This window comes from Rattus norvegicus, chromosome 14 (assembly GCF_036323735.1).
Source record: "Rattus norvegicus strain BN/NHsdMcwi chromosome 14, GRCr8, whole genome shotgun sequence".
In the NCBI taxonomy this organism is placed as follows: Eukaryota; Metazoa; Chordata; class Mammalia; order Rodentia; family Muridae; genus Rattus; species Rattus norvegicus.
In genome coordinates, this window is record NC_086032.1 from 1959660 (window position 1) to 1973892 (window position 14233).

The following is a 14233-nucleotide window of genomic DNA, read 5'->3' on the forward strand; positions in this document are numbered from 1 at the left end:
GTTTGGGATTAAAGGTGTGTACTAAGGGCATGTAAGTATTGCAGTCAGAGGGATTAAAGGTGTGTGCTAAGGGCCAAACCACATCACAACTAGAAACAAGCTTTTTCAGTAAATAACACAGTCTTGGGGTTCACAGTGTGATCAAATATCCTACAACACACCCCTACGTCCCAGCATTTGTGGGGAGAATCGGGAAGGTTAGAAGTCGAAGGTCATCCCTGAAGGCAAACATATAATCCATCATCTCTTGCTCTGTTCCCTTCTGCCTTGAGACAAAGTCTTGCACCAAATGTGAAGCTCACTGCTCTGGCTGGGCTAACTGGTCGACCTTCCTGGGACTCCCGTCTCCAGCACTCAGCTCTCAGGTTGCTTCTACACACAGCCATGCCCTACTTTTATATGGGTACTGGCAGTTTGAACACTGGTCCCACTGCAAAATCTTTGTAGACTGTCAGAGTCCAAGAGTCGCAACACAAACACCGACCTCAGTGAGACAGGGATGGTTTATTGAACGTACACCCTGATACTGATCAGATCAGGGACATAGTTCAGACTTGAGGAGCCGAGTCTATACCCATGAATATCTTTCTCTATCAGCTTATAAAAGATAAAAAACCACAATGAACTTGTACATAGGTGCAGGAAGTGCTGCTCGGTGGTCAGCTCTTACTCAAACCATTTTAGAAATAACAGTTCATATTGACCTTTAAGTCGATGGGTCTTATGTAAAGCCTTGTGAATTTTTTTAAGATTAAAAAAAGCCTCATATAGACGATACAGAACATAGCAGGGTATGTGGTCAGCATGACCCTGCTCTGAGTCAAGTTATTTCTCTGCATCAGTGACTGGCAGGCATGGTACAGCAACAATATGAGATAGCTGGCAGGCATGGAACAAGATGGCTACTGCTATGCTAGGGGGACGGGCCTCAACACAGACCCTTGGTAAATTTTAAAATTCATTTATGTCTTTTGCCTATGAGACACATGCTGCATATTTAAGAAATTTGTAACAATTCAGATTTCATGTTAAGCATGATGGGTGATTCTGTCATGGTATTTCCTATTAGGGCAGCGCAAAGCCTGTTGCTGTCTAGGCTTGAGTGTGTTATGATAAGAAATTACCAGTGTGGAAGTGGCCACAACTCTTAGAATGTCTCCCTGCATTTTCTTTATAAGTTTATTCCTAAGTAAACATTGCTATGATCAAAACAGCTGTTATTTTTATTTAAGAACTTTCTCTAGGTTTTGTTTTTAGCTTTCTTTACAATTTGAGAACTGAGAAGGTAATTTTAGATTCGCACCTGTTGGAGAAATTCCAAAATCAGAGAGGGCCATCTGTTTGCGTGCTTTGGAATATTTTCAAAATGAGATTTTGTTTTGTTGCAGAGTCTCACTGTATATCTCTGGCCACCCGAGAACTCTGTCATTTGGGTCGGCCTCCAACTCAGAGATCCCCTGCCTCTGCCTCCTGAGTGCTGGACTTAAAGGTGTGTGCTACCTCACCCAGCTTACAAAATGAGTTTTTTTTTTAATTATTTGGTTAGTGTGTGTGTGTCCATATGTCCTAATATCCAGAGAGCTCAGAAGAGGGAATTGGATGGATCTCCTGAAACTGGAGCTATAGACAGTTCTGAGCTGCTACATGGGTGCTGGGAATTGAACCTGGGTCCTCTGGAAAGCAGCCAGTGCTCTTGACTGCTGAGCCATTTCTCCAGTCCCCACAAACTTATTATTTTAAAGATTAATTTTATTGTTTCTAATTATATGTGTGTGTCTGTGTGTAGTTGCCCACTGAGGCCAGCGGCATCAGATCCCCCGGAACTGGTTAAGGCAGTTTCGAGCTGCCTGACATGGTGGCAGGAAACCAACTTCAAGTCCTCTGAAACAGTAGTATTTGCTCCTAACCTGCTGGACCACCTATTAGCCTATCAACTGACATTGTCTTTTCTTTTTCAGTCTATTCTGAAAACTACTGCCACTGTGCACATCTTTCTACAAATGTTCCTACAAATCTTGGAGTGGTATTCACTCTGAGAACTCTGAAGAGAGAGCACATAGGCAACATTGTAACCTAGGCCGGTCCTATAGCCTGAAGGGCCAGAGTTGTCTCTTGTAACCCTAGGCAGGTCCTATAGCCTGAAGGGCCAGCGTTGATCTCTCCGTGTTTTCATTATTCTAGGTCAGACATAAGGAGCTCAGGCTTGGGAGCTCTTAAGATGTGCAGTGTTGACACTGGGGTAATGTGTCAACTGGCTCACAACCACCTATAACGGGATCCAACACCCTCTTCTGGTGTGTCTGAGGACAGTGACAGTGTGCTCATATACATAAAATAAATAAAGTATTTTAAAGAAATAAAATAAATTATGCTATTGTCAAAGAAATGAACCTGTAGTAGATGTCTGTGGAACTGGATTCTGGAAAAAGTAAAATAAGTACATTTGAAAAAAAACAGTGAGTGTTAATTTTTACAAGCTTTTGGGAAAACACTGCAACATGTTATCTTAAACCTCTTTAAAACTGCAAAGCATTTGACCTAGAACTGTCAGTTACCGAAATCCTCTCTGAAGAAGTAATCAAATACTCAGGCAAAGATTTGTGTATTTAATATAATGGACTGTAGAGCAGAGCACTTACGAGTCCTGAAGCCAGACTGCCTCCATTCAAATCCAGGTTCTCTCTCACCTGGGGCCACCATAGCCTAATGCTCTCGTGCTTCAGCTGTCGCTGTCTGCCGTGTGAGGACTAGTCCCCACCCTGTAGAGTTCTTGTAAGAGAATATTGGCCACCCCTTCAGCGTCGGTCAGCTACAGCAGTGTGTATAACACCATCTCCCAAACACAACAAGCACGTTTCTCCCTCACACACCAGAAATGCTCTGCTGAGCTTGCCTCTAGGACATGGTGTCACTTGCTCTTCAGGGTCAGTAAATGACCGAGGATGGGTTCCTGTAGGCAAAGCATGCCGCACACTCTTTGTACCACGTTCATTGGCAGTCTCGGGCCAAAGCACATCACATGCTGTACCACCATTCATGAAGCAAAGGAGAGAATGAATCTTCCACGGTTTGGAGGTTCGCAGATTCTGTAATGATCCAAATGATTTTTAAACATTGGCTTTGATGGCCTATGGTCTCTGCGACCACTGAATGTTGCCATTGTAGGGTGGAAACACACGGGTTTATGGGGTCGTGGCTGTAATTTAAATACAGCCATGTTTTTAAAAGCAGGTGGCACCTTGGCTTATGGACCGGAGTTTTCTAACCATCAAGTAGCTTATTCTCATCAGTCAGAAATCTCAAGAGGATTAAATAAATTAGCATACCTAAAGTACACATGTTTGGAACATCACTAGCACATGTCGATCTTCATTAGTAGTATTGTTTTTGTTACTTTTGCAAATATTGGAAGTAATAAATGTTCAGCAGTCCACATAGGTTCAACTATATTACACCACACTGCACTTTTATATGTTAGGTATCCATTTAGACAGCATTTAAAAATAACTAAGGGGAGGACCGGCTCGAGTAAGGTAATTTCTGTGCAGCCACAAGAACCTGAGTTCACGTTCCTGGGACCCATATAAGGAGCTGGTGTGGTCGCACTCACGCCTGGAAACCCAGCCCTGTGATGGGCCACAGAGACAAGAGGGTTGTTGGACCTTGCTGCCTGCTAAACTTATCTCCAGGTTCAGTGAGAGGTGAGAGGCCCTGACTCGAGGGAACAAGGCAGAAAGTGACAGTGAGACACTCAGTGTCTTCCTCTGTCCTCTGCAGAGGCAGACACACACACGCACATGCATATGCATATGCATATGCACACACCACACACACACACACACACACACACACACACATGCACATGCATATACTACATGTAAATACATACAGACACATACACTTAAAAACATTTTTTAATATAAGGGAGAGCTGGAACGATGGCTCAGTGGTTCAGAGTGCCTCCTGGGCCTCCAGAGGACCTGGTTTGCTTCTCACTATTCATATCACCAGAGAGCTCAAAATCACCTATTACTCCAGCTCCAGGGGACCCAGTACCCTCTTCTGGCTCATGACTTAATAAAAACCTAATGGGAAGGGGTTGGGGATTTGGCTCAGTGGTAGAATGCTTGCCTAGGAAGCGCAAGGCCCTGGGTTCGGTCCCCAGCGCCGGAAAAAAAAAGAAGAAAAACAACAAACACACACACACACAAAAACCTAATGGGAAAGGAATATGTTTGTATTAAGTAAAGAGAGGATTCCTGTTATAACATGAGTCTATTTTTAAAAGAAAATAATATATTTTATGTGCACACAAGTTTATTCTCCAAAATGACTGAGAGTTAAATAGATGGACACTTTCCAAGGCATAGTAGGAAAAAGCAGTTCTGTTCCAGGACTCAGAAAGTGGTCAGGGTACCAGCCCACAGGGTAGGATCCCCTCACCGACTCTCAGGTTATCCAGACCATATTCCTCGAGCATCCAATCATCTTTCAGTGATACTAAGGTAGAATACTGGTGTACAGAAGAGAACAGCCTTTCATGCCTCTGGCCATCTAAATATCCAGACATACCCAGCGGCTTCTCTTAGAAAGTAAAGGATTTGCTGCAATGTTTGCTAGCCCTAGACAACACATAGAGTAGCAAAGGGACCTTCGGCATCTTCCACAACCTTTTTTTTTTTCTCAGTCTCACAAAATATTGACAATTAAGTGTATTTTTTGTGTGTGGAAGGATTGCCCGTTGTACATGTGTATATGTAGAGGCCAGTGGTAACCTTGGTAGTCACTCCTCATGAGCAGTTTACCTTGTTTTTTAAGATGAGGTGTCTCACTGGGACCTAGTCCTCAGTAATTAGGCTAGCCTGATTGGCCAGCTGAGCCCAGAATCCTTGAGTGTCTGCCTCCCAGAGCTGGTATTACAGACACGCCATTCTCCTCACCCCTAGGTCCTGCCTCTCAGTCATCTTCTGGAGTGGCACCTGGTCTACACAGCTGGCCCTCAGTGAGCCACACCTCATTGAGCCCGGCCGGCCTGTGTGTGATTCTGGTCTTTATTTTCTCTCAGTTGGTCTTGCGTAACCAGAAGAACGCTGCAGATATGGTACAGCTTCACCTGGACATTTTAGAACACTTGATTCAGGAAAATCAACTCTCATGTAAGAATTCCTTTAATCCCAGCAGGCTGGAGGCAAAGGCAGGCAGATCTCTTGAGTACGTAGCCAGGTCTAGGACAGGCGCTAGCTACGAAGACCCTATCTCAGAAATGGAACCAACAAAAAAAAAATCTTCAGATTTGTTTAAAGAAAAGTGATCACGATGATGTCAGCGATATTAAGAGAAGCAAAGCTGCTGTTTGTTTGTTTGTTTGTTTGTTTGTTTTAAGACAGGGTTTCTCTGTGTGAGAGCCCTGGCTGTCCTGGAACTCACAGCAATTTGCCTGTCCCTGCCTCACTAGTGCTGAAATGAAAGGCATTTACCACCACTGGCCTGGCACCCCAATCACTCTGGGGTTCTGTGGGATTTTTCTCTTTTGTCTTAAATTTATTTGGGGAGTTGGTTTATGTGTGTATGTGTACACACTGCTCCCATCATGCCTGCCTTCTGTGTGGAGGACTTGAAGGAGGATATGTATTTTCTTTCTGTCATGACAGTTTTAGGGGTTGAACTCGGGTCAATGGCAAGCTTGGTGGCAAGCCCCCTTTTCCCACTGAGCCAACTCAACAGCCTTGTGTTTTTTGTTCCCCTTTCATGTTTATGTATTTTGCTCATACATATGTCTACATATCACTTGTACACAGTGTCTGTGAAGCCCAGAAAAGGGTGTCAGATCCCCTAGACAAAAGAGTCACAGATAGTTATTACCCACCATGGGGGTGCTGGGTCACCTGAATGGACTGGGGTCACCTCGAGCAGCCAGTTCCCTTCCTTTCCCTCCCCCTTGCCTTTGCTTTGAGACAGGATCTCATGCCCCCTAGGCTGGCCCCAAACTCGCTCCATGGCTGAGTTTGACCCTGAGCTTCACCAGCCCAGTGCTGGGATTTCAGACATAGCACATGCCCAGTTCATACTGTGCTGGGGGCGGCCCCAAGGCCTCGTGCCAAGTGCACCACTATTCCTTAGGGTGGAACTGCCAGAGAAGATTATATTTCCCATTTCCAGGGACTTTTCTTTATTTACAATAAAAGATTGGTGGTGATTCTTACCAATTGGTCTGCCGTTTTAAATTAGTAATAATTTATGCATTAACGTCTAGTTAAAAATGAAATGATAGTGTCATACAAATTTGATATGTTGGACAGGGTGATCTTGGGGGAGGGAATATAGGGTACATTGTAACGTGTTTAGCTGCATCTCTAGATGTTACCCATGAGAATCCAGTGGTGAACCACAGCTTGAGGCTGAAAATGTCTCCAGATGTGGCCTAGTGCCTCACCAAGAGGGCTCTACCGAGGCAGCTGAGAATCATTGTCCTGTGTGTTTCCTAAGACGGCTGTCTTGCTTTACAGGCGTGTAATTTGGAATAAAGCAGTGTTCCATTAGGATCTAAGCACAAAATCAACACAATAAAAAACCTGCTAGGCAGTAATTTTAAATTGTTCAGCATGAACAAAACCTTCAGACTGTATTTCTTAATCAAAGGCTAGATGTCTTGGTAATTGTTATAAAAAGAGATCTCAAGAAGCATTTTAGCAAATGCCACATGGGGAAAGTGGAATTAGTTAATAGAGATGTAATCTGTTGTTATTTCTTTGGTTATTTTAAAGTGTAAGGCTACAGATCTGCTCGTGTCGAGGGATACGTAAAGGTCACTGCACTCGTGTTTATACTTGAGTCACAGCAGTCTCTGTAGCATGATGGATAAAAGTGTGCTGTAGGTCATGATACCTACAACAGTGGTGCCCAGCACCCCTCTGGGGACCGAGTTAGCCTGACTTTCTCCTCTGTGGAACACCTCAGCTCTCAGGGTGTTCTCTTCGGAACACCTCAGCCCTCAGGGTGTTCTCCTCTGTGGAACACCTCAGCCCTCAGGGTGTTCTCCTCTGGAATACCTCAGCTCTCAGGGTGTTCTTCTGTGGAACACCTCAGCCCTCAGGGTGTTCTCCTCTGGAATACCTCAGCTCTCAGGGTGTTCTTCTGTGGAACACCTCAGCCCTCAGGGTGTTCTCCTCTGGAATACCTCAGCTCTCAGGGTGTTCTTCTGTGGAATACCTCAGCTCTCAGGGTGTTCTCCTCTGGAATACCTCAGCCCTCAGGGTGTTCTTCTGTGGAACACCTCAGCCCTCAGGGTGTTCTCCTCTGTGGAACACCTCAGCCCTCAGGGTGTTCTTCTGTGGAACACCTCAGCCCTCAGGGTGTTCTTCTGTGGAACACCTCAGCCCTCAGGGTGTTCTCCTCTGTGGAACACCTCAGCTCTCAGGGTGTTCTCCTCTGGAATACCTCAGCCCTCAGGGTGTTCTCCTCTGTGGAACACCTCAGCCCTCAGGGTGTTCTCCTCTGTGGAACACCTCAGCCCTCAGGGTGTTCTTCTGTGGAATACCTCAGCCCTCAGGGTGTTCTTCTGTGGAACACCTCAGCCCTCAGGGTGTTCTCCTCTGTGGAACACCTCAGCCCTCAGGGTGTTCTTCTGTGGAACACCTCAGCCCTCAGGGTGTTCTTCTGTGGAACACCTCAGCCCTCAGGGTGTTCTCCTCTGTGGAACACCTCAGCTCTCAGGGTGTTCTTCTGTGGAACACCTCAGCCCTCAGGGTGTTCTCCTCTGTGGAACACCTCAGCCCTCAGGGTGTTCTCCTCTGTGGAACACCTCAGCCCTCAGGGTGTTCTTCCGCTCACACAGAGAGAAGAGCAGACACTGTTGCCCCAGTGCCATCTTTTCACATCATCAAGTGTTCTGTCATCCTTCAACGTTAATCACCGGCTTTGTAACCCGGGTAAACTGAGGCATGCAGCCAATGAGGGGGTCAGTGCTTAGAGTTGCTGATGGGGGTTGGTCCAGATGCTGCTTTCTATAGCATCCAGTGATTAAAGAAATTACTCAGCAGACTGTTCTCTAAGGGAACATATACACATATGCACATATACCCATATATGCACATAAACACACCTGACGGACACATACACAAAGTTCCAACAAGCAGGCTCCATGCATTTCACACATACACACACACACACACACACACACACACACACACACACACAAAATTGTGGATGGTGCAAGCTACAACACACACTCGGACATATATACATACGGATTTGATGGATGGAACAAAGTTCCACATGCTCTCTCAAACTTTACATATATACACACATGTGCATGCATACACATAGTTGACGGATGGAAGAACAATGTTCCAACAACTTTATTCTTTCTTCCATAGCTTATATATCCCAGCAAAGTCTTTCAAGCAGTATACAATTGCAATGTGATTGCATACTATTTTTAGTGAATGATTATGAAAAAGTATGTTCCCCAGTAGCTTTATAGGAAACAACATTACGCAGTACAGGTGAAGAAAACAAGTTAGTTATTCCAAAGAATCCATGTACATCCATAACTGAGCAAGCAAGGGAGTTTCCTCAGCCAGTGTCTCTTACTGGCAGGCAGTATTTTGTGGTTACAAAGAAAGGATTAGTTATTTTATTATTTTATTATCTATTGTTAAAAGTAATCTTATAATAATCTTAAGCTCACATCTAAACTCTAAATCAGTCATATTTATTTTAAATCCTCAGAATGCAATCTACCCATCAGTAATTTTTATTAAATCATATCAGGAAGCTGAGGGCAAAATGGGTATAAAAGGAGTTGGAGCAGTGGCTTAGCAATTGAGCACTGATTGTCCTTCCAGGGGTCCTGAGTTCAATTCCCACCACCTACATGGTGGCTCACAACCATCTGTAATGGGATCAGGTGCCCTCTTCTGGTGTGTCTGAGGACAGCTACAGTGTACTCATACACTAAATAAGTAAATCTTCTTTTTAAAAAAGTGGGTTCAAGAAATCAGTCAGCAGCAACCCAGCCTCAGCGAGAGTCACGTCAGCCAGTGCTGCTGTTGTTCTTGTTCCCTGACCATGAAAGATCCCAGCGTAACTAAGAAGGGTGCCTTTCTGAACTTCGGATTGTTCCCTAAGATTTTCTACATCACAGCCAGTAGCAAAAACATCTCAACCTGGCTTCACTAAACAGTTTTATTTTTCCAAATGCTTTGTAAGGGTGGTGGTCATTGCTCACAATCTATGCCTCTAAGTTCTTCTCCAGGGTGGTGACGGAATGGTTCATCTGCTGCACAGCAATGCCTGAAAGAGATGAAGCACTGTCATTGTGAGTGCCAGAGAGGCTGCCCTGTGAGGGGCTGGAAGCCCCTGAGTTTTCCTTCAGTTCTTAGATTAAGAGAGACGTGAGAGCAATAGGCAGAGCAGAACTCCACAACAGCACTAAGTCCTCAGGGCCATGCCTCAACCAGAGCACGTGGCTATGCTTACTGATGGGCCAAATCCAGAGTTCTGACACCATTTATTGTTCCTCCTGCATGGTCCTCAGCTCTCGAAATTGTCAGTTGTGCTTTGTGAGGCTTAGGGATTAGTTCAGTGGTAGTCCGCTTGCACTGAACCCTGGGTCTGGTCCCCAGCACTGAAAAAAATTAGAATGGTGGAAGGAGGGAGGGAGGAAAGGGAGGGAGGACAGATAAGCATGTGGGTGGGATGGCTTAGCTAGTGCAGGTTCCTGCTGCCAAACTGGGGACCTGAATTCAACCTCTGGTACCACATGGTGGTTGTACAGAACTAATTCCCACAAATTGTCCTCTGACCACCACACATGTCCTATGGCACTTGAATACACACACACACACACACACACACACACACACACACACACACACACACACACACACACGGTTACTTAATGGAGAAAAAAAAAACCTTTTGGTCTGACTCACAAATACCATTTTCTCCTTGTTTCTTTCTGTTTTGTTTTGAGATGGTCTCACTGTGTAGCCCTGGCTGGTCTAGAGCTCAGAGATCAAACTCCCTCTGCCTCCCAAGTGCTGGGATTAAATTGTGCTTCATCACTCCTGACTTTCAAACTTCATTTTCTTATTTTTCTTGAAATTAGAATGATACCATTTTCCTCTTCCCTTTCCTTTCTCCAGCCCCCACCCACACCCCTCAAATTCATGGCTTCTTTTCTTTAATTGTACAAATATATATGTAATGTGTTCCTAAATATACAAACACAACCTGCTCAGTCTGTGCAATGTTACATCAGTGTCACTGACAACCTGCTCAGTCTGTACAATGTTACATCAGTGTCACTGACAACCTGCTCAGTCTGTACAATGTTACATCAGTGTCACTGACAACCTGCTCAGTCTGTACAATGTTACATCAGTGTCACTGATTTCAAGGTTGAGTGTGTGCTGTTGGATGGTGCGCTCTCTCTGGGAAGGCCATCTGTCCCACTCACCTTTGTTTAATTGCCTACAGTCCTGCCTCTGGGCTGGGGCCCTGATAGCTTCCCCCCTCTGTGTGCCTTTTGGTCTCCTTGTTGTTCTGGTCTTTGTTCTTTGGTTTGGATTTTTTTTTTATTGAGTCAGAGCTCTAAAAAGATTTCTATGTTGTAATTATTTGCTGTCCTTTTTTAAGATTTATTTATTTAATGTATATGAGTACACTGTAGCTGTCTTCAACTAGAAGAGGGCATAGGATCCCATCCCATTACAGATGGTCGTGAGCCACCATGTGGTTGCTGGGAATTGAACTCAGGACCTCTGGAAGAGCAGTCAGTGCTCTTAACCGTTGAGCCATCTCGCCCACCAGCCCTGCTGTATTTCTTAAATATTTTCCAATCTTAAATTTCTCCTTGTCTAGACTTACCCCTTGTGACTTAATTGTTGTCTCTTGTACTGCGTGTTTCCCACAGACTGTCCTTCGATTCAAGGTTCCCAGTGCTGTCTCTGCCATTTCCTGTGACCCTGTGGTTACAGCTAGAGGTTTGATCAGATCCAGATCTTCCTTCCTTTAGCCAGTGGCAACACCGTTGGTCTCTTGCATGGCGACTTGAAATAGATTTTACGTTTGGGAGGTGTGTGTTCAGTGCACCCCATGCTTTGCAGGCACTCACTTCAACCTTCGTGGAGCTTCATAAAGCTAGCACCTGCCAACTTATAGCTGATTATCAGACTTCCCGTTAGGGCCAAGTGATCTCAAACCAGTGTGTTCTAGACAGACCTCTTGGTTCCGTTGTGTTGTACGTGATTTAATTTTGTGTATGGGGTGTGTGTGTGTGTGTGTGTGTGTGTGTGTGTGTGTGTGTGTGTGTGGTGTGTGAGAGAGAATTCACTTAGTGCTATATAAAAATGTTTTGCATTACAAACTCTTTTACATTTAGTAATTGAACTCAAAGACTTACTACTACCCACCATCTAACTGAATTATTTGTACTGGGATTCACCAACTGTGAAAGCCCTTGAGGACAGATGTCTGAGCTGCAGATAGGACCGTTTCCCTTTGGGCTCACCGAGTTGGGCATTTTTTCCCTTTGAGCTCGCTGTCTTCTGCTCATGCACGGTGGCTCGTCCATCTCTTTCTGCTTTCTCTGCATGCTCATCCCACTCACAGTATTCTACTGTTTGCAAGTGTGAGAAACTGGCCTGGGAACATAAAAGCAAAGCTAGCTTTTCATCGTGTGCGTGCATCTGTGTGCATCTTTAATTCATTCTGCTCAGTTCTGCTGCTTATTAAATCAAACCACTGGAACTCTAGCCCCAAAAGTAAATATCAGGCTGTGTTGACCAACTGCCACGTTTGAATATTGAATGGCTTGATCTGTGGCTGACGTAGAAAAGCATCAATAGCTGAGACCAGATATCAGAGCAGTGAACACAAACCATCACATAGAGGATCCTACTGTGTGGCTTTGCCCATTGACGTGCAGGGAATAATTTATGTTTTTCTTCCTTTGAGACAGGATCTTATGTAGCCTTGACTGGCAACTCAGTATACCTAACTTGAACTTCTGATTCTCCTACCTCCACCTCCCAAGTGCTGGAGTAGGGGCTTGCTGGACCACCATACCTGGCTAAGTCACACACGCGCACACCAGGCAGGGTTTCTCTGTGTAGCTCTGGCTGTTTGGGAACTCAGGGTTAGGGTTAAGAACTTGCTCTGTAGACCTGGCTGGCCTTGAACTCACAGATATCTGGTGGATACCTGTCTCTCTCTGCCTCCCAAGTGCTGGGATTAAAGGAGTGTGCCAGCACTGCAAGGCTAAAATATTTAAGGGTTACTATGTTTATTCATAAAGACCTTTAGAATTCCCACTTGAACTGTTTAATCATCTTGCCTGGTCTGGGAATAGCGCCGTTCTGTACTGAGTAAATAGCTTGAGTGGCATTGGACAGGCTAAACATACATCCTGAAGAGTATTTGTTCCCTTTCCTTGCAAGGCTGAGGAACTTACTTTCCTAAGCCCGGTGTTGTCTGGGCTTCTTGAAAATGCACTTTGTTCTGGAATTGCCCTATAAACGCTTGGATTGTATATTGTGCCTCTCCAAGTGAGGAGAATGCCTGTCCCAGTGCTGGTGAGTGCTGGTGGCTGCTGAGTGACTGTCATGTGTCCTTCCCTTGCAGGCTCGCCTGTCCTACATGCGGGTGAAGTACCTTTTCTTCTCCTGGCTGGTGGTTTTTGTTGGAAGCTGGATCCTATATGTGCAGTATTCAACCTATACAGAGCTCTGCAGAGGGAAGGACTGTAAGAAAATCATAGTAAGTATTTTAAATGTTTTAGTTATTTTTTTTAAAAAAAAACCTCCTATAACAGACTATGGTTACTACATAGGGACTAATTACTAATTGTCTTCAACAGTAAAGGCAATTTGATATTACAGTTGGACTGAATTTCCTAACTATTTAGTAAATCCAATTCTCAGAAGTCTAAATATATAGTACTGGTAAATCAGTGTGGAAGCAATCTCACTGTGAAAAGGTGTTTTTATTTTCAAATATATTTGAAATTTGGTTTATTGTATGTCAGATTTTTAAAATGTTTAGGGTATAAGTATGCTGTGTATAGATTTTCTAGATAACATACTTTAAGTAAATGGAGTTATATCTGATCCTGGCTGTGAGTGCTGTAAGGCACTTACTTTCAACCCTTGGGTTTCTTAGCTAACTTAACTCCTTGTTTTCTAGCAGTGCCCTTCAACATGCATCAGCGCACTCTCTCAGGAGCATACATACTTGTTTTTGTCGTCTTTGTGGGACTCTGGTTCAAACCATGGACCTCGAGCATCCAAACGGGTGCTTACCTCCAGACTATACCCACCTCTATGCAAAAATTTAACGTGTGGCGTGTGTGTGTGTGTGTGTGTGTGTGTGTGTGTGTGTGTGTGTGTGTTGCAAGCATGTGCCTTTGAATGTCAGAGGACAACTTTTAGTTTTCCCTCTCTTCCATGTTCCTGCTTCTGCCAATGCTCCTTGCTATGCTGTCTGTGTGAGCGTCTGGCCGATTCTCCTTTTCCTTTCCTAGCTCACCCTAGGAGTGCAAGGTGACATGTGTGAGCAGATGCCGCTGGCCTTTTACATGGGCTCTATGATTGAACTCAGCATCAGAGTTACTTATCAAGTGCTTTTACCCCTGGGGCCATCTTCATGGCCTCATCACACAACTGTATTTTTAATAATAATGGCTTGCACCTTCTGGGTACAATGGAGACTGAGGCAGGAGGATCATAAGTTCAAAGCAAGACTGGGATACATAGTGAAAAATTATATCTCAAAGTAAGAAGAGGAGGAGGAAGAGGAGGGTTGGTTCTTAGGATTTCAGTACTTCAACTGTAGCATTATAAGCTGATGCTTATGATGAAAGATTGCTGGAGTGGTTCCCCTAGTGCACTGTTTCTACTTGGTTAGGGGTTGGGGTGAGAGGTCATCAGCAGCCACGTTCCTCCTGCTTTATTCTGAGTGTCTGCTGTCTCTTACACTCTCTACTTCTGTGTGAGGGGTTGTATCTGTTGTGGTGTGAGTGGTGTGAGGGGTTGTATCTGTTGTGGTGTGAGTGGTGTGAGGGGTTGTATCTGTTGTGGTGTGAGTGGTGTGAGGGGTTGTATCTGTTGTGCTGTGAGTGCTGAAGTGAAAGCTCCTTAGGTATGAGGTCAATCACCTTCTGAACTGCATAAACTGTGCAAGCTACTGAACTCCTGCAAAATGGTAACTAAGACCATTTCCAGATACTTAC

General features: G+C 44.6%; 1 protein-coding gene across 1 annotated transcript in view; it reads left to right on the forward strand.

The window, feature by feature from the left end:
• Dipk1a (divergent protein kinase domain 1A) overlaps positions 1-14233 on the forward strand; it is a 70836-nt gene that overhangs the window by 42307 nt on the left and 14296 nt on the right. Inside the window, 1 exon segment of the mRNA NM_001170456.1 lies at positions 12628-12762. Within this exon segment, the coding sequence (NP_001163927.1) occupies positions 12628-12762 (135 nt within the window).